This window comes from Periplaneta americana, chromosome 6, assembly GCF_040183065.1.
Source record: "Periplaneta americana isolate PAMFEO1 chromosome 6, P.americana_PAMFEO1_priV1, whole genome shotgun sequence".
In the NCBI taxonomy this organism is placed as follows: Eukaryota; Metazoa; Arthropoda; class Insecta; order Blattodea; family Blattidae; genus Periplaneta; species Periplaneta americana.
In genome coordinates this window covers 7,479,030-7,507,019 of record NC_091122.1, presented here as the reverse complement: position 1 = coordinate 7,507,019, position 27,990 = coordinate 7,479,030, and the positions used below count along the sequence as shown (strand labels likewise).

At 39.5% G+C, this 27,990-nt stretch overlaps 1 protein-coding gene across 1 annotated transcript; it reads right to left on the bottom strand.

The window, feature by feature from the left end:
- Window positions 1–10: 10 nt before the first annotated feature.
- On the bottom strand, window positions 11–27,990 carry LOC138700956 (farnesol dehydrogenase-like). Its single transcript, XM_069827407.1, has 7 exons — window positions 27,887–27,990; window positions 23,645–23,800; window positions 20,863–21,031; window positions 18,782–18,911; window positions 18,586–18,709; window positions 6,674–6,826; window positions 11–3,213 (listed from the first exon to the last, which is right to left on the bottom strand). The coding sequence occupies exons 2-7, from the start codon at window positions 23,774–23,776 to the stop codon at window positions 3,172–3,174; spliced, it is 750 nt and encodes a 249-aa protein (XP_069683508.1). The 5' UTR covers window positions 23,777–23,800; window positions 27,887–27,990; the 3' UTR covers window positions 11–3,171.

Genomic DNA, 27,990 nt, shown 5'->3' with positions numbered 1-27,990 from the left:
CATTAAGCAGTTCAATTCGTATCTTGATTTATTAATCCGTGTTTACAAAGTGCATTGTAAGTTAGAGATCCTCGATAATAACTGAATATAAGAGTTAAGACAATGAGCATACTTCTTCTGATTGGTTGGACCCAACATAACATCCATTAACAGTCAGTTAATAGATCTAGGTACACATATGTAGTGATAAATAAATTGTGTCGTTGAAATAATAAATTCCTCATTATGTGCAATGTCTAGGCTCCCTAGAGCTGCTTTATAATGTGAGTTGAAACATTGGATGATCTCCGATTCCATCGAAAATAATTAAAATATTTCATGATTTGATAGCACTGAAAATGAAAAAAACAAATATGCTATGAGATGTAAAACCATAGGTCTGTGTATGATATCCAGATATTAAACAAATTTGATAAATAAGCCAGTAGAAGCTAGTATTACAGCTAGTTTATTACTGAGGAATAAGGAAAACCTGTTAACTTGTATTTACTACTGGGTGTTCAGTTCAAAGTGTGCCATGGCTCGCTGTATGTTGTCATGTGTCTAGCCGATGAGCCTAGAGAATTCAATATTCCTACACTTCCGCAAAGGTGTATTACCTACAGTCCATGAGGATTTACTTGTCTAGTCCCTTTTAGAAAGAGAAAGAATACTCACCATCTCTCTCTACCCTCATTTATGGTGACGGCGGTATGGTCGACACTCCTTCCAGCGACCAGGAGTTAGCAGCGGCGGCACTCTCTTCCTCTTCAAATTCTGACTCCTCTCCGCCAGAAAGTTTCTCGTCCGTGTCCGTGTCATCCAAATTTATTACGAATCGATCGCTAATTTCGTCTACTAGTCCGTCCTTCTCCCAATAAAATTGTTCGACTTTTTCCACGTGTTCACAGGCCTTTCTCCAATTATCTTCCGTCACTTTTGCAAGAGCGCTCTCAAACAACAATTTCACATCTTTACTTTTGAACGAAATATTACGCTTCGCAACGTCATTTTTAACCTGCCCCCATATTAATTCGATCGCGTTTAAATCACAATGGTATGGTGGCTGTCTCACTACAGTATGGGAGTGCATTGTCGCAATTTGGTCGATTTCGTATGTTTTGAAATTATCTTTTTTAGTTTTTACAAGTTCATATAATACTGGTTTCGTGGATCGTAAATCAAATTCAATGTTATTGTTACGAAGCCAGGACTGCATTTCAGATTTCGGTGTTGATGAAATTGGTGCCTTATTGAGTTCTGTTGAATGATAGGGGGCATTGTCCATTACAATGATGCTATTGAGAGGAATGTTTGGTAATAATTGATTAATGAACCAGTTCTTAAATACAGTGCTGTCCATCTCCTCGTGGTAGTCTTTAGTTGATTTAGATTTGAAAGTTAGAAGCGCGTTTGGAATGAAACCTGTCGAACATCCGGCGTGTAAAATAATAAACCGTTGACCTTTTCCTATTGGAGTTTGAAGTGGGAAGTCAATTTCGTGATCATCGCTTTTCCAAACTTTGCTTTTCGTATGGTTCACATTAACCCAAGTTTCGTCTAGATAAACAACGGCGCGTCCAGTGGCGCGTAATTCTTTCATTTTTCTTAAGAATTTAAATCTCTTTAAAATAACATCTGACCTTTCCATTAAAAATTTTCTGCCTTGAGTATTTTTAACATACCTAAATTTCATTTTTTAAAGAATTTCTCTCAAACTCCATATGCTTCCAGTGAATAAGCTTTCCTTAATTAATGCGTCATTTATATCCTTCAAACTAGGCAAAAAATCAGTCCGATACAAAGAATAAATTACTCGTCTTATAGCGGCGGCAGAAAATGAGTCAATTCCAGTTTTCTGAGGGGTCCTGTTTGGGCGTTTCTTTCCTGGAGTTCGCAGAACACTTCCACTTTCTAGTGCCTCCCTTTGTTTTTTTAAAATCCTGCTAACACTACGAGACGATATACCTGTCGCTGCAGCAGTTCTTTCGATAACACTCGACACAGATATTGTTTGCTTTCCGCGTTTCAGTGCCTCATATTCTTCAGTAAAGAATTTGTGTACATTAATAACCATGTTCATACTGTCCGACTTCAAGGCTTTCCCGCGTTTTCCCATATTGCCTACCATGATTATTAAAAACAAGAGCACAACACACATTACAATGTTTAAGATAACAGGGAAACCATGCAATTCCGAAAACATTTTGTTTAAATTGTGAATTATTGTATATTATATTATATTATATTATATTATATTATATTATATTATATTATATTAAATTGACACAACGAGACACACACTTACTTCACTATTCACTAAACACTACTGAATAAATGAACTCGAACAACGCCAAGCCGACACTGAGAGACCCACTAATTGGATTTGCAAAAGTGTGTTCTAGAAGGGCCAAGGGAGAAGGAGGGAAGGGAATTCCAAGAATTCTACAAAAGAAAACCTTTCCCCCCTTACATCTGTTGACAGTCGATAGACAAGGACCGCAGACAAGGATAGTAGAAATCACGCCAACTTAACCCTCATGCACTGTAGGAGGTAGAGAAGTTGCCTAGCAAGTACGGCGTTCATTCTGAAGAGTACGTACCGATGCGTACGCCGGTAGTGGCAGGAATGTGAACTGTTTGGAAATACGTACTGTCCGAATATGGGGAGAGGGTTAAGACGATTACTTACGTATTTGTTGACATTAACTTCGACGGTCAACATGGACACGGAGTATTTGATTTGTGTTGTGGAATGTTACCGTACGCAACCGATGATAACAAATACCCTGCGTACGACTTGCCGGCGCAAAACACAGAAAGAGGTTATGGTAGCACACAGACAGTACAGACCGCCATCTGTTGCTACGACGTTCAAGTTATACCGTACACGTTCTCAAGTTCAGATTGAAGAACGCCTTGAATAATAGGCAACTTCTCTGACATATAAGCTGAAACTCGCTTCAAATCGGTGACTCAACAACAGTGATGTCATGACACACTTTGAAATGAACACCCAGTAGAAGCAAAGCCTTTGTAAGTGCTTACTGGATTATGAAAGAAGGTAGTGATATTTGGATCCTGTCTCAACTCTTATATTATCTATTATTTATTATCGAGGAATTCTATGTAAGTACGTTCAGCATGAGCTCTTTAAGCGAGGGAAAATGTGATTTGCTTAAGGACTAGAATTCAAAAGGCCTCTCCCACAGGTTTAATCATCAGCTCGTGTATCTGTAACAATAAAAAGAAACACAATGATATGATATTGATTATATTATAGATCACAGACAAAGTACATACAAGTAATCAATTGAACCCATAGATTACACACTATATAATAATTTTTTACACAAAGATATACAGATTGATTTATATAGAACTGACACATTTCTTTCTTTAATTATTCCGTTGGAAATTCATTCAATGACCCAATTTTAGCACCAAATTAAGCAGAATGTTCTGGAGTTTCGATTCCTTGTCACTAGATGCGCAGATGTTTATGTTTTATTCCTATTGTTGGCAGCTGTTTTGGACATTTTGTGTCAACGTGAAAATGCAGTACACATTAAATCAACGACTCTTCCTTGTGAAGCAATACTGGATTACGAATTCAATTACAGCTACTCAAAGGGCATACCAGAAAGAATTTGGTGTTCGCAATCCTCCCAAAAGAAACACAATACTGGGACTGGTAAACAAATTGGAAACAACTGGATCTCTGGTGAGTGAAAAGGGCCAATTTTTTTTAACAAGACTGTGAACACTGCAGAGTACCGACTGATTTTCACGGAGTTTGTTGAGCAACTGGACGATGTAGAGCTGAGTCAAGGATATTTTCAGCAAGATGGCGCTACATGCCATACATCAAATAAATCCATGAAACTAATTGCAAGTTTCTTTGACGACCGAATAATTTCCAGGAACCTGTAGCCACCGAGATCTCCGGATTTGACAACGCCGGACTTCTTTCTATGGGGTTACTTAAAAGACAGGGTTTACGCCACACGTCCCCAGACATTAGACGACCTGAAGCACAACATCAAAAAGGAGATTCAAGCTATTGACAACAGAGTCCTCCAACGAGTGGCCAGTAACATGGAACGACGTGTTGAGTTGTGCCTTATGCAGGATGGAGGACATTTTCAACATTTGCTATAGAGGTAAATAATCTCCCATAATTCCTCTACATTTTAGGTATAATAAGTTGTCGCTAGCGCAATTCGTTTTGAAACAATTAATGAAAGAAATGTGTCAGTTCTGTATAAATCACTCTGTAGTATTATTTAAATGCAATTTCTACAATTTACATATTTAATAAACAAAACTTTTCTTTTGTTTTACCTTGCACTTGGTTTTAGTTTTGTGCAAGAGTCAACTCATTCTAGTATGTAGTTACAAGCAGTATTTGTTCACTTCCTATTTCTTTATTTATTTATATATTTATTTATTTATCTACTTTTTTTCATTCAATTCTATTTCATTTATTCTTTCCATTCTAATTATTTTAGTCAAAAAAAGATATAAACATAATTGCTTTAGCAATTTTGTGTTCTTATTATTCAGCAGTTTTTTATAGCTATTTCTTTATTTATCTAAAAAGAAACACAAGTTCAGAGGTTTTCAGTATCTGGCAGTGGTGAATGTACTGGACTGCTGTGAAACGTCTCAGAATTCAGTTCATGGATATTCGGTAATTTTGTCGATAATCTCTAAGAGTATAGGTGATTAAGTGTGCAGATTTAAGGAGACGAGAGAATACGTAGAAACAATCAAACATCTCCAGTAATGTTTTGTCTGTTATGATGAATACAGGACTAATTAATTAATTTTTTCTGGTAACAGTGCAGATGTGCTCAGTCTCGAGTGAAATGACTTCTCGGGCTCTGTGTTGGAAAAGGTTGCCTAACACTGATAAGTGAAATCGCGTATACACACATTCATACAGAAAATATTACTTTCAGTAACCGTGATTTTTTTTTATAAAGACATACTTCACAGCGAGAAATACAAATGACCAGGTCTGATTTATTATTAACCTTCATTACACATTAAAGTACACTTACAGAGTTTGAAAGTTAACCCAACACTCATTTATGTTTTGAAATTCTTACTGTTTTATTTCTATTTCTTATTTACTTCTTCTTTTGTTTAAACATGAGGTGGCCGTAGTTCCTCCAGGTTAAATAAATAAATAAATAAATAAATAAATGAATGAATGAATAAATAAATAAACGAGTGAATAAATAAATAAATAAACGAGTGAATAAATAAATAAATAAATAAACAAGTGAATAAATAAATAAATAAATAAACAAGTGAATAAATAAATAAATAAACGAGTGAATAAATAAATAAATAAATAAACTAATTAATTAATACATTAATTAATTAGTACATCAATAAATAAATAAATAAATAAATAAATGAATTAAAAAATGAATAAATAAATAAATAAATAAACGAGTGAATATATAACTAAATAAATAAATAAACGAGTGAATAAATAAATAAATAAATAAATAAATTAATTAATACATTAATAAATTCATAAATAAATAAATAAATTAATGAATAAATTAATAAAAAATGAATAAATAAATAAATAAATAAATAAACAAAGAAACGAAGAAATAAATAAAGAAATAAATAAATAAAGAAATAAAGAAATATAGAAATAAATAAATAAATAAATAAACGAGTGAATAAATTAAAAATTAAATAAATGGATATATAAAATAAATAAAGAAATAAAGAAATAAATATATAAATAAGTAAATAAACGAGTGAATAAATTAAAAATTAAATAAATGGATATATAAAATAAATAAAGAAATAAATAAATAAAGAAATAAATAAATAAAGAAATATATAAATAAATAAATAAACGAGTGAATAAATTAAAAATTAAACAAATGGATAATAAAATAAATAAATATGTATATAAATAAATTATTAAATAAGTAAATAAATAAATAAATATATTATATACAATGTACAATATAAAGCAATGAAGATGGAAACAACATTTTGATTTAAAGTCATTATTTAATGAAATCGCACCAAAGAAGATTCGAACCATTGGGCTAACGCAACATGTAGCAGTATCACTGAGTTCATACCTCATATCGCAATTCAGGATAACTACATATCAAAAAGTAGATTTGAGTGTAGAGCGAAGCGGACACATGGCCGAGTTAAGATGTAGACAAAATTTAACTTACAGAGTCTTCCTGTTTTTTTTTATCTAAGGGTGTAAATTTGCGCCCCCCCCCCCAGTTTATAAAACATTGTTATTATATTCACCGCAAGGAATACAGTATTACAATCTGCACACTTTTATTACTCCCACTCTGTATGCGCTGAAAGTTGAGAGCGACAGAGAGTGCAAGAGAGTAGCTGGGTTGTCTGGTGGCAAGAGTTTGAGGAGGTCTGGTTCATTTGACAAGAAATGTAACAACATAGAACTGCGTCATAAGAACTGCAGAACTCATCCAGTGAATGAGCCGCTGATTGTTACTGGCGATTAACGTCACCAAATCTAAATAGTGAATAACTAATATCATTCCTTCGAACCCACGCCCAAGCGCAGTCTAGGGATACGAATCTCACTCGCTGATCGCTGACCACACATGTGGTCCACATTCGTGGCAGCGGTGGTAGTTTTATGAGACAGAGTAATTGTGATAGTCACCTGTACATGTGGCGGAACTCCCAGTACGTAAAGGACAGCGTCCGCTACGTCCTCAGACTCCAAATGCGGGATTGTTTTGATCATTTCCTTGAATTCCGGCGCAAGTTCTGATGCTTGGGCTATCTCTGTTGTCACAGCTCCGGGACTGACGCTCTGGAACAAGCCACTTAATATAATAATAATAATAATAATAATAATAATAATAATAATAATAATGTTTTATTTTCGCTGGCAAAGTTAAGGCCATAAGGCCTTCTCTTCCACTCAATCAGCCTTAATCAATACAATAGATAAATTTAAATTACAAATATTTACATTACACTTAAAAGGTTCTCCAGCAATATTCTTCACTACACATTTATTTAAATTTAGATAAATCTATAAGGTAAAGTAGTAACTTAATTTATGAGCTAATTTAATTCAATCAATTATAATTAATTTAATATTTGAGATAGCTAGTAAAATGATGAAAACTAATTTAATATAAGCTTACTAGAACTATGTTACAGGGAGAATATATATATATATATATATATATATATATATATATATATATATATATTTCTATGTCTATAATTAGAATATTAATGTAATTGCCATTAGAGGTTTGGTAAATCTATTTGGAGAAATTAATGATAATAATAATAAGAAGAATGTACAGATGTTAGTTTCATTATAAGTAACAAATATTAATTAGCAATTCATCTGTTAAGTAAGAATTTACGTAATTTTGACCTAAATGAAGTTATTGTCCAACAACCCCTTATATCACTCGGAAGCGAGTTCCAATTTCTAGCAACTGAAACTGTATAGGATGAAGAATATATACGGAATGCAATATCACTCCTATCTTTTTGTTTATTAGTTTCAAGAAAACATTTTAGGTACAAAAGTTGCTGCAAGTAACCCACTTAATGTTACGACATTTAGTGAACAACTGTTTTCAGAACATGGGAGGGGTGATAGTAGGAGTCTAAACCTGTGGAGTAACGGTCAGCGCGTCTGGCTGCGAAACCAGGTGGCCCGGGTTCGAATCCCGGTCGGGGCAAGTTACCTGGTTGGGGTTTTTTTCCGGAGTTTTCCCTCAACGCAATACGAGCAAATGCTGGGTAACTTTCGGTGCTGGACCCCGGACTCATTTCGCCGGCATTATCACCTTCTTTTCATTCAGACGCTAAATAACCTAGATGTTGATAAAGCGTCGTAAAATAACCCAATAAAAAGTGATAGTAGGAGGAAGAAGAATGAAGTGTGTAAGATTTGTTGTAGAAAATATTTTAGGGGTGTCTGCTAAAATGAAGTAGCCTTTAAACTTCAAGGGTTCCATGACGTTCAAGAGTTGGGAACTACTATACCTTGACCAAAATTACTTCCGACTTGACAGTTTACAGAGAAGGGGGAGCAGTGTTGTCATGTTGCCCATCTTTCGTGTAAGCGAGCGCGCTGCCGATAGATTTGTGTACATTATTACTTTTATTAGTCTACTACTATTATTTTATTATTATTATTGTGAATTTTATTAGTTACAACAATGTAATTTATTCCTCACAACAATAATTACTTTCTACAATTCGCCTTAAACGCTCTCGGCAACAATTGGATCTTCACTCAACACAGTATTCGTTATAGCACTCCACCGACGACAATGACAGTTTACTTGGATTATTACGCACAACAATGAACTGTTAATCTGAACTAATATTTACAAAGCACTATTTACAAATCAGAACTACCAGTTCTCAGTTCACAGTTCTTCTATCTCAGTCACTCGAGTTCACAGTATCTCGAACCACAGACCTTCAGAGACAGTTCACTGTACTCGAACTCGGGTCCCTCCAACTGCGGTCCACTGCACTCGAACTCAGGTCCCTCCAACTGCGGTCCACTGCACTCGAACTCAGGCCTTCGGATGCTGACGCAGATGCGGACGCACACTCGAGTCGAACTCTGGCTTGCTTGCTCTGGCTTACTCACTGACGGAGTAACTGAAAACTCTGAAGACTCTCTAGTTCGCTGGCGCCTGCTCTTTTATAGCAAAATCATAGTTGCGAGAACCTTCTACAGGTGTGTAGAGAATTATCTCAATATCTCTACATCGACAGACGTCTGGAATAATCGGGAAGGTCGTTCCACATCCACTGCGTAGCAGCTGCGCGCGCAGACTCGTCGCGTGACGTAATACACCCTCTCTCCCTTCTCTCCACCGCGCGACGTCACCCAATGTTCCGTGGAGCCCGTGCGATCTGCTTTCTTGCGGGACGCTGGTCGTGAGTTCGATTCTCACGTCGCTGTCACATTGCCCCCTCCTTAGGGCTGCTCGTCCCGGGCAGTCCCTTGGTAGGCTGCTAATCGGTCCAGATGCACCACCATCATCTTCCCTCGAGGTTGTCGCTGGATCCGGTACACCACGTCGTTGATCCGGGTCACCACGCGGTATGGTCCATCCCAGGCACGCTGCAGCTTTGGTGATTTCCCTTTGGTCCTGGTAGGTCGATACAGCCACACCAGGTCGCCCTCCTGGAATCCTGCAGAGTTGGCTAATCTGTCGTAGCGCACCTTCATCCTGTCGCTGGCCATCTTGAGGTGCTCTCTGGCCAGTTGGTGAATTCCATTCAACTTCTCGGTGAGTTCTGCCACATAGTCAGTCGCTGGCTGGCCGGCGCTGGGTGGCGTGCCAAACAGCAGATCACAGGGCAGGCGCAGCTCTCTCCCGAAGACCATGTTTGCCGGTGTCATCCCTGTTGTATCGTGGACCGAAGCTCTGTAGGCCAAGAGGAACAGTGGGACTCTGGCATCCCAGTCTCGTTGATGGTTGGACACCACCTTCCGCAGATGCTCTTCCAAGGTTTTGATGTAGCGTTCCACCATACCATCGGACTGTGGGTGGAGGGGAGTGGTCCTGGTTTTATGCACCCCCAGACGCTCGAACAATTCTCCCATCAGGTTGGATTCGAAGTTGCGCCCCTGATCGCTATGCAATTCCCGGGGCACCCCGAATCGGCAGATGAAGTTGTCAAGCAGCGCGTCGGCCACCGTCGAAGCCTCTTGGTTGGGAATCGCGTACACCTCTGGCCATTTTGTGAAGTAATCCATGGCGACTAGCAGGTAGCGGTTCCCGCGATCCGTGACCGGGAACGGTCCAGCAACGTCGATGGCGATCCTCTCAAAAGGAGCTCCCACGTTGTACTGCTGCATGGCTCCCCTGCTGCGGGTCCTTGGTCCGCGACTGGCTGCACAGGTGTCGCATCTTCGGCACCATTGTTCCGTGTCGGTCCTCTGATGCAACCAATAGAACCTCTGCCTTAACTTGTCCAGCGTCCTGTTGGCTCCCAGGTGGCCTCCAGTCACTCCAGCATGAGTCTCCTCCAGCACTTCCTTCACCTTGCTCCTGGGCAGGACAAGTTGTTCTATGCGGGTCCTTCCATCGGCCGACTCCCAAATCCTCTTCAGGATACCGTCCTTGACAGTGAAGGATTCCCACTGGGCCCAGTAGCTCTTGTAAGTGGTGCTACGGTTGGCGATATCGGCCCATACTGGTCTCTGGCCGGACTCCACATCACGCAGTAGCTGTCCAATGGTTGGGTCCTCCAGCTGCTCCCTCCTTATGGCGGCGTTATCCCATCCTGGGCTCGGCTGGGCGGCAATTGCTCTGACTGCGTGGGCGCCATCCCGCTCTTCTACTTTCAGGCAGTGTTTGCAGCCATCCGGGCACGGACGTCGTGACAGGGCATCAGCGTTGGAATGTTTCTTCCCTTGTCGGTGTTCAGAGGTGAAGTTGTACTCCTGCAGACGTTGAACCCAACGGGCGGTCTGCCCCTCCAGATTCTTGAAGCCCAATAGCCAGGTGAGTGCAGAATGGTCTGTCCTCAGATGGAATTCCTGGCCATACAAATATTTGTGGAAGTGCTTCAGGGCTTCCACAATGGCAAGAAGTTCTCTACGCGTCACACAGTAGTTTCTCTCAGCCTTGGATAGTGTTCGGCTGAAGTAGGCAATCACCCTCTCTTGCCCGTCCTGTTCCTGAGAGAGTACTCCGCCGATGCCTACGTTGCTAGCGTCCGTGTCGAGCGTGAACTTCCTTCCAGGGATGGGATATCCCAGTACAGGAGCAGTGCAGAGCGCCTCTTTCAGCGACTGGAAGGATGACTCCGCCTCGTCTGTCCACTGGAATTGTCGTTTCTCCTCGGTCAGCTGGGTTAGAGGCTTAGCGATGTTGGCGTACCCAGCTACGAACCTTCTGTAATAAGTGCAGAGGCCGAGAAAGCGGCGCAGCTCCTGCTTGTCCCTCGGTCTCGGCCATCCTCTGACGGCTTGTAGCTTCTCCGGGTCCGTGGCCACTCCGTTGGTCCCTACTACGTGTCCCAAGTAGTTGACCTTCTTCTGGAATAGATGACATTTCTTCGGGTTCAACTTCAGTCTGGCTTGTCGCAGTCTTTCGAACACTTTCCTCAGGTTCAACAGCTGTTCGCCGAAAGTCTTGCCCACCACGATGACGTCATCAAGGTACAGCAAACAGGTGTCGTATGTCAGGCCTCTCATTACGGACTCCATTAGTCTCTGGAATGTAGCCGGGGCGTTGCAGAGGCCGAACGGCATAACGGTGAACTGCCATAGTCCCTGGCCTGTAGAGAATGCCGTTTTCTCCTTGTCCTCAGGATGTAGCGCCACCTGCCAGTATCCTGACTTGAGATCCAATGTCGAGAACCACTCTGCTCCGGCCAGAGTGTCCAAGGTGTCGTCAATTCGTGGAAGCGGAAAGCAGTCCTTCTTAGTGACGTCATTCAGTCTTCTGTAGTCCACGCAGAAACGCAGGTCCCCATTCTTCTTCTTCACCAGCACTACAGGTGATGACCAAGGGCTGTCGGATTCCTCGATGATCCCTCTTGCTTTCATGCCCTCCAGTTGGTTGTCAATCTCCCTCTGTTTAGCTAGAGGGACGCGTCGAGGAGGTTGTCTGATTGGGCGAGCATTTCCGGTGTCGATGCGGTGCTGAACTTTCTCCGTTCTCCCGTAGTCGTTTTCAGACAGACTGAACACGTCTTGAAATTCTGTCAGTAGATCGTGGACTTGTCTTCTTTCTCTTTTGTTTAAATTCTCCGCCAATTCTCGAGCCAGCTCTTTCAGTGATGGGTCTAGATCTGGATGTGGTCGGTGACACTCCTTGTTTTCTGCCAGCGACGTCACAGACACCACCGGCTCGACGCTACCTAGTACAGTTCCACTAGGCACCTCCTTGTCCCGATTGGTGACATTCAGGACCCTCACCGGTACCACCTTCTGATTCGGGAGTAGGGATCTGGCCACATAAACCCCATCTATCGGAGTTGTTTGCGAATCGAGGAGCAGGTTTCTCTTAGGTTGTCCGTCCAGTCTTGCCGTCACCACCATCTCGCAGCCTGCCGGGATTGTCACATGATTCTCCAGGGTGAGTCTGCTGGCCATGGGTTGGTCTTCGACGTCCCTCAGGAACACTTCATCCTGACCAAAACGCAGGATACGGCGCCTGACGTCCACCGTTGCATCGAAGATCCGCATGGCGTCGAGTCCCAGGATGACGTCTTCAGTGATGTTGGCGACGAACACCCACATCTCCAGTCTCCTCTTTCCCAATGTCAGATCCAGGAAAACCTCCTTTTGGATGGGCAGGTTCTCGCCTGAGGCAGTACGTAGCTCATACCGGCGCAGCGGCGTCCTCCCAGGTAGTCCACGCACGACTTCCGGTCTGGCGATAGTGAGCGACGCCCCGGTGTCTACCAGTACTCTGCATGGGCGGCCTCTTATCCATCCGTCAGCAATCAGCCCATCGTCGCATCTTCTGTTAACCGTCTTCAAGATCAGCCGAGGGGATGGTGATGACGGCGCCGACGTGCCCCTCATCGCATCGGCCCCTTTTAGTTTTCCTGTTTGTGACCAGATCGGTCACAGTCCCTCCTCAGGTGTCCAGGCTCGCCGCAGGACCAGCAGGTGGGCACTCCTCGTCTTCGTCGCTCGGGTGATTTCGGTTGACGTTCCTCGACGTCGGCCGCCGCGACGCTCCTAATCCGGTGCGATGCCGAGACGTTCGCCGTCAACTTGGCTGCCTCCATCCTGAGGGCCGCCGCCAGAGCTGCATTGATGGTGCGATGCTCTGCCAGGAGTAGCTGTTGCTTTATTTCCGGGTCTCGAACTCCGCTGCCGAAGGTGTAGGCCGCCTCTCCAGCGATGAAGTCATTAGGTAGGCCCCTGAGCGCCTTATGGGCCAGTTGTTCCACCGCCATCGCGAATTCTTGCAGGGACTCGCCTGACTGTTGGACCCTCGTTTTTAGTTGGGTCCTAAATGCTGCAGCAAGTTGATGGTCACCATAACGTCCCTCCAAGGCCGCCATTATCTCAGCGGCTGTCCCACCTTCTGGAACGCTGTGAAGAATCTCCGACGCCTGTCCCTGAAGCGCGGCCAGCAGCTGAGTAGTTTTCTCTGCTGGCGTCCACCCATTGTGCTCTGCGATGGCCTCGAACTGGCGACGGAATATCGCCCAAGATGTCGTACCGTCGAACTTCGGCGTCTTGACGTTGTGATGTCTGGCTGAAGCCGATGGTTCCGCAGGGGCACTATATGGAGTCCTCAACTCTGTGGCCGCTTCTTGCATGGCCCGTCGAACCTCCTCGGCAACTATCTGTTTATGTTCTCTAGCCTGGCGATCCACCAACGCGAGAATGTGCTTGTTTTCTTCAGCATGTCGGTCCATCACCTCACTCGTCTGCTCTTGACGACGCTCGAGATCGCGGATTTTTCCGTCGAAATGGTCTACCTCCTGTCTCAACTCGGCTACTGTCTCGTTTATAGTTGTAAAATTCTGGTTTAATTTATCCAGATCGGCCTTAAGTTCGTCTTTCACAATGGCGACAATTCCATCTACGTGGGCCGAAACACTTTCGATTTGTGTAGTGACGTCATCTTTCACTTCGCTTATGTCACTTTTCATCTCCGTTTTCACTTCACTTATGTCGCCCTTCACTTCACTTATGTCGTTTTTCATCTCCGTTTTCACATCACTTATGTCGTTCTTAACCTCACTGATGTGCTTGTTCATGTCGTTCATGTCGTCTTTCATTTCTGCTTTTACTGCACTTAAGTCGTTTTTCAGTTCTGCTATGGCTTGCAGGATCAGCTGTAGGTTCTCCATTGTCGATAATATCCCGGTTCTGACACCAATGTGAATTTTATTAGTTACAACAATGTAATTTATTCCTCACAACAATAATTACTTTCTACAATTCGCCTTAAACGCTCTCGGCAACAATTGGATCTTCACTCAACACAGTATTCGTTATAGCACTCCACCGACGACAATGACAGTTTACTTGGATTATTACGCACAACAATGAACTGTTAATCTGAACTAATATTTACAAAGCACTATTTACAAATCAGAACTACCAGTTCTCAGTTCACAGTTCTTCTATCTCAGTCACTCGAGTTCACAGTATCTCGAACCACAGACCTTCAGAGACAGTTCACTGTACTCGAACTCGGGTCCCTCCAACTGCGGTCCACTGCACTCGAACTCAGGTCCCTCCAACTGCGGTCCACTGCACTCGAACTCAGGCCTTCGGATGCTGACGCAGATGCGGACGCACACTCGAGTCGAACTCTGGCTTGCTTGCTCTGGCTTACTCACTGACGGAGTAACTGAAAACTCTGAAGACTCTCTAGTTCGCTGGCGCCTGCTCTTTTATAGCAAAATCATAGTTGCGAGAACCTTCTACAGGTGTGTAGAGAATTATCTCAATATCTCTACATCGACAGACGTCTGGAATAATCGGGAAGGTCGTTCCACATCCACTGCGTAGCAGCTGCGCGCGCAGACTCGTCGCGTGACGTAATACACCCTCTCTCCCTTCTCTCCACCGCGCGACGTCACCCAATGTTCCGTGGAGCCCGTGCGATCTGCTTTCTTGCGGGACGCTGGTCGTGAGTTCGATTCTCACGTCGCTGTCACATTATTATTATTATTATTATTATTATTATTATTATAATTACTACTACTACTACTACTACTACTAGTAGTAGTAGTAGTAGTAGTACCGGTATTCTTCAATGTAGTTAGAAAAGCGTCGAAAGGACTGTAAACTGTAAAAACACGTTCAAATTTAATACGAAACGTCTACTTTTGTGAGTGTCGGTATTCTTCAATGTAATATTGTTAGAAAGGCGTTCAAAAAACTGTAAACTGTAAAATTATTTATGATTAAAAACCTGCACGGCCTTTTTCTTTTCCAATATCGATAACAGCGCTCTTACTAATTTTAACACAAGCAGCGGTTCTCATTACGACTTGCGCCAAAGGTAAAAGAGCCCCGCCATTATCTTTTTCCCTCTCAAAATACTCTCTTAACATTCCCCACCATCTCTCGCGCTTGACCCTTTAACGAGGCACCTTGTACAATATTCTTTGTTCTCCGCTTGCCTTTCCTTCCTCCCGACATTGCACAAATCATCTGTTTAGAAACTCTCGCAGAAATTAGAAAACACACATTAGCCATACACTCACCAATGACAACGAAGATAATACGTGTAATATAATTGAAACAGAATAATTATCGATACCGGTACACTAGACCAATGATACAACTAAATAATATTTTTAATTCACGCGCTAACCAGCCAACACAAAGTCATTCCGAGCACTGTATTCACCTCTAGGCCGTGGTATTCACGTGCAACTTGTAAACATAGACACGGCAACACCGTACCGTTACCATGGTTACGCCTCTCTTGTGATTGGTTGATTTGAATGGTTGCCATGGTAACATGCTAAAGGCGCCATTTGTCAGGTCGGAAGTTGTTTTGGACAGACCATAGTGTAAATGGATAAGGATAAAAATGTAAGAGGTTGAGTAGAATGAACAGAACAGAATCAGGGAGGAGAGGAAGAGGCGAGAATAGGCTGTAGAGAGAAGGAAAACTAATGCAGGGTGAGCGTGAGATGAAGAATAATATGTTAAGGAGAGAAAGAGGTGGAAAAAAATGAGGTCATATACTAGAGCATTGGATATGTAATGACGACAATGCTGTAAATGAGTGCTCCTAGCGGTGAACATTGGAATCTTGTCGTACGTAATAGAGCAGCGATGGTTTCATAAATCTGCAATAATGAATATTTCGAAGTAACCATATTTTTATAAATAAGTGATGTTATTCATAGATTTCAAAAAGGCTTATGACTCGGTTAAGAGGGAAGTATTATATGATATTCTTATTGAATTTGGTATTCCCAAGAAACTAGTTCGATTAATTAAAATGTGTCTCAGTGAAACATACAGCAGAGTCCGTATAGGTCAGTTTCTATCTGATGCTTTTCCAATTCATTGCGGGCTAAAGCAGGGAGATGCACTATCACCTTTACTTTTTAACTTCGCTCTAGAATATGCCATTAGGAAAGTTCAGGATAACAGGCAGGGTTTGGAATTGAACGGGTTACATCAGCTTCTTGTCTATGCGGATGACGTGAATATGTTAGGAGAAAATACACAAACGATTAGGGAAAACACGGCAATTTTACTTGAAGCAAGTAAAGCGATCGGTTTGGAAGTAAATCCCGAAAAGACAAATGTACGAAATGGAAATATAAAAATTGGAGATTTATCCTTCGAAGAGGTGGAAAAATTCAAATATCATGGAGCAACAGTAACAAATATAAATGACACTCGGGAGGAAATTAAACGCAGAATAAATATGGGAAATGCGTGTTATTATTCGGTTGAGAAGCTCTTATCATCCAGTCTGCTGTCCAAAAATCTGAAAGTTAGAATTTATAAACCAGTTATATTACCGGTTGTTCTGTATGGTTGTGAAACTTGGACTCTCACTCTGAGAGAGGAACATAGGTTCAGAGTGTTTGAGAATAAGGTGCTAAGGAAAATATTTGGGGCTAAGCGGGATGAAGTTACAGGAGAATGGAGAAAGTTACACAACGCAGAGCTGCACGCAATGTATTCTTCACCTGACATAATTAGGAACATTAAATCCAGACGTTTGAGATGGACAGGGCATGTAGCACGTATGGGCGAATCCAGAAATGCATATAGAGTGTTAGTTGGGAGACCGGAGGGAAAAAGACCTTTAGGGAGGCCGAGACGTAGATGGGAGGATAATATTAAAATGGATTTGAGGGAGGTGGGTTATGATGATAGAGACTGGATTAATCTTGCACAGGATAGGGACCGCTGGCGGGCTTATGTGAGGGCGGCAATGAACCTCCGGGTTCCTTAAAAGCCATTTGTAAGTAAGTAAGTGATTGTTTATGATTTTTAGTAAGTAATACAGCCCCAAAAATGTTCAATAGGCTCTTCATAAAAATTCAAGTCACAAGAGGAAGAAATGCAACTCATTACTTGAGGGCATTACAAGAAATTTGTGTAAGAGAAGTCGTATCATACTGAACTATTGAAAGGTAGGTGGAAGTGAGGCATTCGCTTTCAATGAAAAGTTGACGTGCAAAGAGCTTTAGATCGAGCAGTGTGAGACATATACGGAAATAATACTGCAGATGGAATACCCCGTCTTTCAAGAATTTGGCCACGTATTGTTGACACGGCATATTTGAAGTATGTGATGCCAAAATAAACCTAAATAAATTTAGTGCGAAACACTATGTTACCGTTGTACAGGGACATCATTTTATTTTTACTAACATTTCTGATATTAACCTGGCTATACCTTTGGATCAACGGTTGCTACTCCCTTCCACGACTGGAGTTCGATGGCGTAATATACAAACAAATCACTTTACTAGGTATAGGAGGGAAGAAAAGTAGTTCATCCATTTACGTAAACTAGGAAATATCACGCTTTTGAGTTTTATAATTTTCATTACGTTTTTGTTTAATCAGAATACAGTACAGTATTAACAATGAGTGTTTTTACTCACGAACTGAGCTGTCCATACGGACTTTTTCATTATGCAGTGTATATTATACTGTCTACAGCACATTAGCGTACACTATAGAGAATGAAGTTAAATTGAAAAATAATCATAATATGGATATTTAAACACATTTTTCAAAATGGTGGCGGTTCATTTTGATACAGAATCCAGTTCTAATGTGTGTAATTCCAATTACCAGTTTCGTCCTTCGTACTAGTAACTCATGTTGAAATAATTTTGTACCTACTCTGTAAAAGAGTACCTCACGTACTGTAAATTCAATCTTCACTTCTGCTCGATCCGAAAAGATAAAATTACCCAGACATGCTATCTACTGTCCGTCCAAGTGATTATGTCGCAGGATCGTAGAAAGGACGGAAATCACGTGACAGTTAATTACTTAACGAGGCCCGTTTATTTAAGTTATTTTAAACAGTTTTATGGGTATAATATTACGTATGTCCAATTTCTAACAGAAATTAATGTTCTCAGAAAAGAGATAAGACAGCCCAGCCACTAGCCTTTACAGAGAGGCGAATAGAAGCTGTTAGAGAAAACCGGAATGCGACGTAGGCAAATGGACGACAGTACCTGTGCGAAAATGATACAATATTGAAAGCTCTTTCGTCATTGGAAAACGCGAACATATTTTTGGAACGTACTGTGACGGTGAGGCTACTATGACTGTATACGCGTTCTTGGATCTGTGTGGAGAACAGTTGAACTTCATTAGTGGAAGGGGTGGGAGTGAAGTACATTCAAAAACTCAGGTACAATAAAAATTGAAGTAAAAATAAAATGATGTCCCTGTAATTTTCGAATGCTCTGATACAGTATAATGACAAATAGAAGTATTCAAGAAAAAGAACGCGAGTGGAGGAAAAATCAGTTGCTGTTGTTTAACATGCAAATGTTTCCGTAGTAGCAACTTGTTAAAAAAAATGTACAGAATATTTTAATGCAAAGATGCTTCAAGCATACAAGGAACAAGATGGTTACACTTACAGTGACTCGGATCTTGGACTTCTGGTTCACCAGCTCACGGCGAAGACCTTCAGTAAGGGCCGTGACGGCGTGTTTGGATGCCGAATACATCTGGAGCCGGTCCCCTACCGAGTGACCTGCAACGCTGCAGAAATTGTTCTTGTTAGCTACAGTGTATACGGCTAAGCCTTGTACTAAAGACAGACACGTCACTAACCTGTTGATGTGTACGATGTGACCGTCGTCCACGCCTTTCTCCTTCATGGACTGCAGAGCCTCTTTGGTGCACATGCTGAGGGCCAGGACATTGAGGTCCAATATTTTCCTCCACTTTTCCACTGGACCGTCTGCAAAACATAGTCATAGTCATTCTTGCCCCAGCAACTAAAACTTACAAACCCTAGTAATGCCGCACTTCGATTATTGTGACGTTTTGTTAAGTGACCTAAGTTCTGAACTGTCAGTCAAGTTACAGCGAGCTCAGAATATGTGCGTCAGATACGTGTGCAACATCCGACGATATGATCACATATCACCGTCCTTCGCAAGTCTTTCGTGGCTCCGACTTAAAGAACGCAGAACTTTACACTCTTTGTCTTTACTCTTTCGAATTCTGCACACCTCAACACCAAATTACCTTTCGTCTCGTTTCTCCTATCTATACTCTAACCACGACGTAAATACCAGATCACTTATCTGTGGCACGCTAAGTATAGCTCTTCATAGAACATCTTGTTATTCATCATCTTTTACAATATCCACCTCGCGTCAATGGAATTCCTTGTCACAAAGTATTAGGGGCTGCAAGACAACAAACATCTTTAAGAACAGCTTAAAAGATAACCTTATTAGCATTTCACTCCAATCATACTGATTTAAAATATCACTGACTACATTGTTACTTTTTTCTTTAGACATCATCCTGATTGTGCTGTATTTTCAAAATTGTCTCATAATAATCTCTTTCTATTATCTAATATTATTTGAAATATATTAACATTCTATGTATTTTAGTTTAATTCTGCTACACAGTTTATTTCAGTGTTTAATTAATAGCTCGTAGTATTTTGTTGTTTAATTCGTAAATAACTCTTGTATACATGTAGCTCTCATCTAAATCAAATTGTTAAATTCTTTGTAAGTTCATGCATAGGTATATACACTTTTTGCTGGTTGAGTGGAAGAGAAGGCCTTACGGCCTTAACTCTGCCAGCTAAAATAAATCATTATTATTATTATTATTATTAATTTTATTATTATTATTATTATTATTATTATTATTATTATATTAAAAGAGGACATATTTTGTTGTAACGTGTTGCTGTTAAGGGAGACTTTGTGAGTAAAACTTTACATTTTTTTCAATTAAACTTTTTGTAGAATAACACTTAGGTTTCTTGTGCTGAAAGAGTTTCTTAAATGTCTCTAATTGTGTCCAAAATGTTCCCATAACATTTCTCGTTGTTGCGTCAGTGTTTTTTTTTAATGTGCTTTTTGTTACTCGTTCTCCGAAACTTTAAAATTTGCATTCGTTTTGCCTGTTTTGTTTATTATTCAACATTTCTACTTGTATATACAGTACAGTTATGTTTTTTATATTATATTCATTTTGTCGCACGTTATTATATTAGATTGATTTGCATGATATGGTGTAGAAGAGAAAGCCTGATGGCCTTAACGCCAGCAAAGTAAGTAAATAAGCATATTAGTAATATATATATACATGAAAGTATAAATAAATAAATAAATAAATAAACTAAATAAATAAATAAATAAATTTTAAAGTACATGAAATGGATTTTACATGCTTCTGTCTTGACGATCAAATGCAGTGTGTGACACACATTTTGCTCTCGTAAACAGATTTTGAATGAAAATCAACTCAAAAGAGGAGAGGAATTGCATGTAAAGCAAATAAAGCAACGGCTTCTGTTTTTTAAGCGCGACAGAAAGATTGCCGAGAGAAAATTCGTTTTCAACAGCACTACGAGACAAAACAAAGCAGTTCTTGAACAGAATTTTTACCATAAACACAAAGTAATTAAGTTACAATTAAATCTTGTACTTAGTCTTCTAATGTGACAATAGACAATCATTTTTAAATGTATAATATGGTTGCTAAGATACGAAATCATGGTAACAAAAGTAGCACAACAAAATCGCTGTTCAATTGATTTCGTAATAATATAAATCACTAAGTTAAATACGAGTATGATCGTAGATTCACTTTCGTCGAGTTAACTAAATTAATTGTATAACACCATTTAAGATGTTTTCGTATTACGTGAATAGGCTTACCTGACAACGTGTTATCAGAGGCAACTCCAGCATTGTTAACCAGAATATGTACGCCTCCGAGGTTAGCCTTCACCCACTGGAATGCTTCCTTAACTTCTTCCTCTTTGGTGACGTCGCATTTAAGAGGGTACAGCTTTCCCGAGGCCGACTTCAAAGTATTAGCCAATTCCTGCAAAAATACGAAGATTGATCATTGAGTGAGTTTTCCCCTTTTGCTAAGGGTTTTATGTATATCTTGTACACAATGTTTAACTGCAAACTGATTAACTACTATTGTCTACTGTGTTTTTTTGTCAGTTATTGCAGCAGCCGTGATGTTGCCAAATGCTTCATAGAAACGTAACGACTTCTAAATAAATAATAATCTAACATTCATCACTGAAGGCTACGACATTATGGATGGGGAAACGAACTCTTTCCCCATGTTTCCACCCCTCTCTTCCCCAGTTCTGCAACCCTAGACCAGCCGTGGCGAGAGCGTGACTCGCGAGACATTGTGGCTCACAGTGATAGCTGTGCATGTCGCTTGCTTTTAACCTACGCCAACCCCCACCCTCTCACTCACTGGAGTCAAACTCCGTTCCATTTGTATTTGTCTCTGACCTGCGAGTGGCATATGTCTCTCTCGAAACCATGTACGAAAGTTTCAAGTAGGATGGGAGGACGCATTTTTTTTGCTGTCAGTATGATGAGAATATTAAATGTATGATTTGTTCACAAGTATTACGAGGAAAACGGTTGTATAACATAAAACGGTATTATACTACATGTTACTGATGAAACATTAAAAGGTTAAGTGTTATTGTCGTTATCATCATCATCATCATCATCATCATCATCATCATCATCACCACCATCACCACCATCACCATCACCATCTTCTCTGTACGTCGACCCTTTTTCAACAGATGCGGTTAGCTCTTCAATTTGAACTCACTGATTTACTATGTGATGTCAAATGAAAGCTAGATGTAAGGACTTGACAAATGTTGAACTTTCAAATCTTTGCCAAAAAATAAATATCCGAAGCTTCGTTCTTTCGCTTGCTCTTTTGAAGCCATGTTCGCTACAACTTACGTTTATGAAAAATTATTTTCAACAATGAAAATAGTAAAAACCAAATTTAGATCATGACTGACAGACAAATACCTTCGTGATCAACTACGACTGGCAGTAAGTAACATAATTCATGATTTTGAAACTCTGTCGCAGAGACATTCTGAAGACAGTTAATTTTAAGTTGTGATATTGTTCATTTATTGTTCATTTCTTTCTTCGTTACACGTAATAAACATTAGTTTGTAGCCTTGTACTGTATAAAATTATACTTAAGTGCTTGACGTAAGGAAAATGAAAATCCGTTAATAAGTCAGGCAGCTGCTTCACTTCCCCTTCGGGTGTCCGCCTCCCTCCATAGGTGCTGTGCACGTTGCAGGTTACACAGTGGCTCGGCGCACGATTACATTTTCGCCACCGCTGCCCTAAACTATTACATGGTTAATAGAAAGTAGGTATATAATGATTAGAAGAAATAAAGTACTCTTATAGAATAAAATATCGATTGTCTTGCTAAAATACTAAACTGTCTTGAAAATATATTATTGTACCATCTCATTACTACAAATATTCCGCTAAATGGCAGTGGTGTGTTATGAATTATGATGATTGGTAGTTGTCTGCTGTGGCAATGTACGTACCTGTGCTCGCTCCGTCTGTGTATCGTTACTTAACCTTAATGTCTGAAAACGGATCTGTTTCTACACATCCTTTTACATTGAGCAGAAATCTCATCTCAGCAATCTGTATTTTGCTTTAATCTTTTTGTGTTACACTAAGTTTTCACAATCATATCAAAATGTAGGGGCGGCCATAAGTTTATAAAATTTTAGACTAATATCTTTTAGACTTTACTCCTTAGGTTCCTATTAATTTTCCGGCATATACCCTGAATTGACTGTAATTTTTCTTTAACGAAATTATAAATTTAACTCACATGGCATCCCAGATACTTGAACTGGGTGTACCTGTTCAATAACTTAATTTTCTATTTCAATCTTCGATCTCACAGTGCTTCCCTCTAAAAATGCCACTACTTTTGGGTTTGTAGTTGGTATTTTAAAATTGTAATGTTTTCAAATTTGATTTAGCTCATATATCTACTGTTTTTAGGTTTGTTTCAGTGTTGTTGTTCAGAAATTTGGCAGAAATTTAGAAATCTTCTCACTATTCGTGAGCTGCCACAAGGGGCAAAGAGTACTTAAGCATATAAATGTTTACAAGTTCAGTGAACCAGTAATTTTGTTTTGACAATGAAACTCCTACAAGTACATAGCTGCAAATACATTTTGTAATTGGTGGAAATATACCTAGTTTTAGAGAGGCAAATGTTACAAAAAAAGTAAAGAATGCTAATGAACTTGGTTTCATTTCGAATATAGGTGATGCTTCAGGAGAGCAATTGATCCTTTCAATGCAGCTAAAGTTACAATCGGAATAATAGATGTAGGTATTCCAAGCCTCTTAGACACATCTTTCAAGAAGAGAGTAGCGGTACCTCTTGCTCCAACCAGAAGTCTGATTACTTCAAGCTCTTTTAACTGGTACTTTTGGAGGTAATAGGGAATGGTAGGATTGTAGATATTCTTTTTTTCCTTATCCTTATGTAAGTTTATTTAGGCTACGACAGTTTTGAATTCAGCGCCAAAACCGAAAAGAAACAAAGAAGATTATGGTGTAATTACGTGATTTTGAATGCACTAACATTTTGATAATAAATTCTTACCTGGACTCTCTCCACCCTTCGCGCCAGTCCGACGACTTTGAGTCCTTTCTTGACCAGTTCCTGGGCGATGGCTGCTCCTATCCCAGAACTGGCCCCCGTCACCACGGCAACGCGTCCTGACCAGCGTTCCATTTCTTATTTGCTTATGTACACTAACTGAAAACTGAACAGAAATAGTCATAGATATCAGTAACTGTGGAAAATATCAATGCTGGGACCAAATATTCCAGATTCTTAATGCACTGAGCACAGATCTTTTCTGACTTAAAATTAGTAAAGAGTAATGTTCAAAAGCAAGATGAATGTTGTTCTGAAGATTCGTGTGGTCGATGTGTTTTGTGCACTGCAAAGGCCACTGATTTAGTTTAAGTAGTATAGCTATTTTATTTTCAAAAGAGTTTAGGCATTTCGGTTAATGACCTCCCGTTGATAGGGCTAGATAGGAATTTCATGCATTTCCACGTTTTTTTTTTTTTTTCCATTGGTTGTAATTAATTTGCTGATCAATTATCTTCACGGATCATAAAACATTTAAGCTTATCAAAGCAAATTTTATGTTGCATATATTTTTATATTTTGACTTTCTTATAACTGGATACTATTTCATGAATTTTATATTGTTGTAGCATATTTTCGATAATACATGAAGGTAATCTCTCAGAACCTATAGAAACGAAATCTGGAGTAAGACAAGGGTGTATTTCTCCCCAACATTATTTGTGATGGTGTTAGATAGAACTATGAGAAGGGTTATAGGAAAAAGGAAAAGAGAAATTCAATGGGATATTAACAATCGTCTGGAAGACCTTGACTTTGCACATGATACATGTTTGCTAGCACAGAGATTTAGGGATATGGAAGCTAAAGTTGAGAAATTACAAGAGGAAGTAGGAAATGTTGAATTGAAGATAAACTCCTCTAAGACAAAACAGATGAGGGTGAATTGTAATAATAAAAATAAATTGACAGTAAATGGTACAGAAATAGAAGAAGTGGAAACTTTTCTATACCTGGGAAGTGTGGTTACAAAAACAGGTGGAGCGGAAGAAGATGTATTCGGCTAGCAAATGGAGCATTTGTACAGCTATATCCCATATGGCGGAATAACAATATCTCATTGAAGATAAAGCTCAGACTGTTTAACACAAATGTAAAATCAGTCCCCCTCTATAGTTGTGAAACATGGAAAATTACGGATGTAATAAATAAAAAGATACAGACGTTCATCAACAGATGTCTGAGACGTATTCTAAATGATTATAAGATGGCCAGAAATAATAGCAAATGAAGAACTGTGGAGAAGAACTAACCAATCACAAATATGTTACGAAATAAAACAAAGAAAATGGAATTGTATAGGCCACACACTGAGCAAGCCAGATGGAGCTATTGCGAAGACTGCAACTGATTGGAATCCACAAGGAGTAAGGAAGAGAGGACGGGCTAGAAAAACATGGACACGATCAATAGAGGAGGAAGTAGAGAGATGTGAGAAAAGCTTGAAAGAGGTGAAACGGATGGCTGGCGACAGAGTACGCTGGAGGAACTTTACTGCTGTCCTATGTTCACCTAGGAACAACAACATCTAAGAAGAAGAAGAAGAAGAAACATATTTTCGCGTTTAAGCTAATTAAAGCTGATTTTATATTGCATAAAAATCTATAGTTTGGATTTTTAAAATAAAAGCATCATATTCTGTTTCTGAAAACTAGTATTGAGTGGAATTATTATAATTATTTTCACCAGAAAAGTATTGAAAGTTTCGCGGCACAGCTAGTGAATCTCACGACACAGTAGTGTGCCTAAAGCATTATAACGTTCTTTTAAAGAGTAGACATATCTTTAAATGTGGCGTTGCGATTGTTTGAAGTGGAGTTTTTCCCCTAACAACTAATTCAGTAGATGGCCGCTAAACATATATTGATGTCTTTGAAATTCACACTTCGAATTTGTACCTCCATTTCCCATGACCATTAGCAGCTAAAAAGTACAGGGACATCACCAAAGCACGGAACTTGGGGACTTGTGTGTCGTGTACATGAGTAAGGTTACAGGTACAACGTATACAAAGCTCACGCTGTAAGCGCTCAAGGACAGTCGTATGTACTAAGAAAGTGGTCACATCTACGCACGAGGAAACTGTGTCATGTTGAAGCCAATGACAATCAGAGAATTACAAATAAACGGTCTGTTAGAGGAATTAGAAAATACGTGTTATTCGAATGGGTATTATAGAAGTTTGAAAATACATTTTTTTTTTTTAATTTTAGGTACAGAATTTCGTGGAGAAATTCGGAGGAGATACATTATTTTCTACGAATGGAGGCTTTATATTTTGTAAGTTGTGCCTCACACAAACTAAAGGCTGGAAATGGCATTCATTGAAAGACATTGCAGTCCCTTAGATTGGTGAAAAATTTGTCCATAGCCATGGGTCAAGTCGCAGAGGGATCTGCCCTAGTAGTGACACACAAATTGAAAACTATTCTCGAGAAAAATTTAGGATATAATTATCTTTCTCAGATAAGAGATCAGCTAGCAACTGCTGAAAATCGAACAAAACAGTGACAGTTAAAACATTTATTTTAAGTTTGCCCCCGTCATTTCATGTTACGTGGAAATAAGTTTTTCTCGTTTCAAATCATGTTTAACTCACTGACGAAGAAGTTATGGGTTCGAAAATCTTCGAATGTAAGTAGTCATACACTGCAATATAATGTACAGAGCAGAACAGTAAATTTGATATATTGCTGATGTTTATTTTTATTATATATATAATATATATATATATGCTATAAAATTACGTGTTTCAACCTACCACAATACTATCAATATGTTGCTTCAGCCAGAAACCACTTTTATAGCAGACCTGGCAGTACCTCCGTGCTGGAAGCGGGAGTTTGTTGACATTGAAATCCGTCGCTTAGCCACGTGCAAAGACACAAGTCCCCAAGTTCCGAGCTTTGGACATCACTTTATTTTTACCAACATTTTTAACATTAACCTGGCTATACTCGGAAACACTGTTGCCCCCTTCCATTACAGGAGTTTGATGTTACTAGTGCAATATGTAAACAAATCATTTTACTAGGTATAGGAGGAGAGAAAAGTAGTGTATCCATTTATGTTGTAGGGAAATACGATATTACGATTTTCAGTTTGATCATCACTTTTATGGAATTTATCAAAATACAGTAGAGTAGTAACATTTTTTTTTCAAAAACTCAACTTTTTAGGCGGCTATGTTCGTTATGTAATGTCTACTTTATTTAGCATATTAATTATTGGTGTTAACATACAATATAGAGAGTGCATTTAAATTGAGGGGGTCATAAGTAAAGGGCTATAAGTGCACTTAAGTTACTTTTGAGAAAATGGGGTTTACATATTTAAGCTTTCGTAAAACCGGTGAAATTTTTATTTAAATTTTAATGTGTGATGCGATTAAAATATCTCTTTGCCACTAAAATTTTAGATACTTTAGCTTACACTGGATGCACTTAACTCATGTTATTACAAATGTCACTAGCATTCCTTTGCTTCTAGCCACCTCAATTAAAAATAAGCTAATCTAATTTTTTAAACAAGTTGCTGAAAATGGTTGCCGTTCATTACAATGCAGGCTTCAATTCTTTACGCATATTATTAAAAACATTTTGAAGCATATTCTCTGAAATTGAATTTATCGTTTCTTCAATATAATTCTTAGTACGATATTATTAATATAGGTTCTTTCTTCTATAGAAAACGCAACCATATTTCTGAAACACACTATACACTGCAGTGTTTACTTCACTGCTTGAAGACTTCGAATGCAACAGCGGCCGTAAGTTTGTGTGTCTGACGGGAGGAAGGACATTAGTGAAGGGGTGAGAGTGAAGTACATTCAGAAATGCAGGTACAATAAAAATGCAAGTAAAAATAAAATTATGTCCCTGTATATCAATAAACTCTACCAATGCATACTATGTGTCAGTATATGTTTCATTCTGAAAACGCACAGACGAACTGGAGAGGTCTACTTGTTAGCATTAGTGCAATTTCAGTACTTTAGACAGAGTACGTAACTCTTCAGGTAGTGCTAAGTTTCTCCAAAACTGGAAGCTGTATACAGTTGATGTTGACTTCCAGCACACTGTAGAGGTCGTCTTCTGAAGTATCATATTGATTCCTCGTTGTTGGTTTGTTGCGTTCTTGTATAAATAGGCTATATAATCTTTCTGTGCCATTGACGTCACTCACCTGGATGCAGCTTGTCTGCGTGGTACTGCTGATACTACCAGAGCACTGATATGCGTTATCAGTCAGATCCTCTTTATATAGCTACAGGGGAACTTGCTGTGTCA

Excerpts from the sequence above, each read along its gene's own strand:
- LOC138700956 (XM_069827407.1), bottom strand. The coding sequence starts at position 23,776 with ATGGAACGCTGGTCAGGACGCGTTGCCGTGGTGACGGGGGCCAGTTCT. Across the intron at positions 21,032-23,644 it reads GAAGGGTGGAGAGAGTCCAG|GAATTGGCTAATACTTTGAA; the intron begins GTAAGAATTTAT and ends GTATTTTTGCAG. Across the intron at positions 6,827-18,585 it reads AGTCCAAGATCCGAGTCACT|AGCGTCAGTCCCGGAGCTGT; the intron begins GTAAGTGTAACC and ends GGCTTGTTCCAG.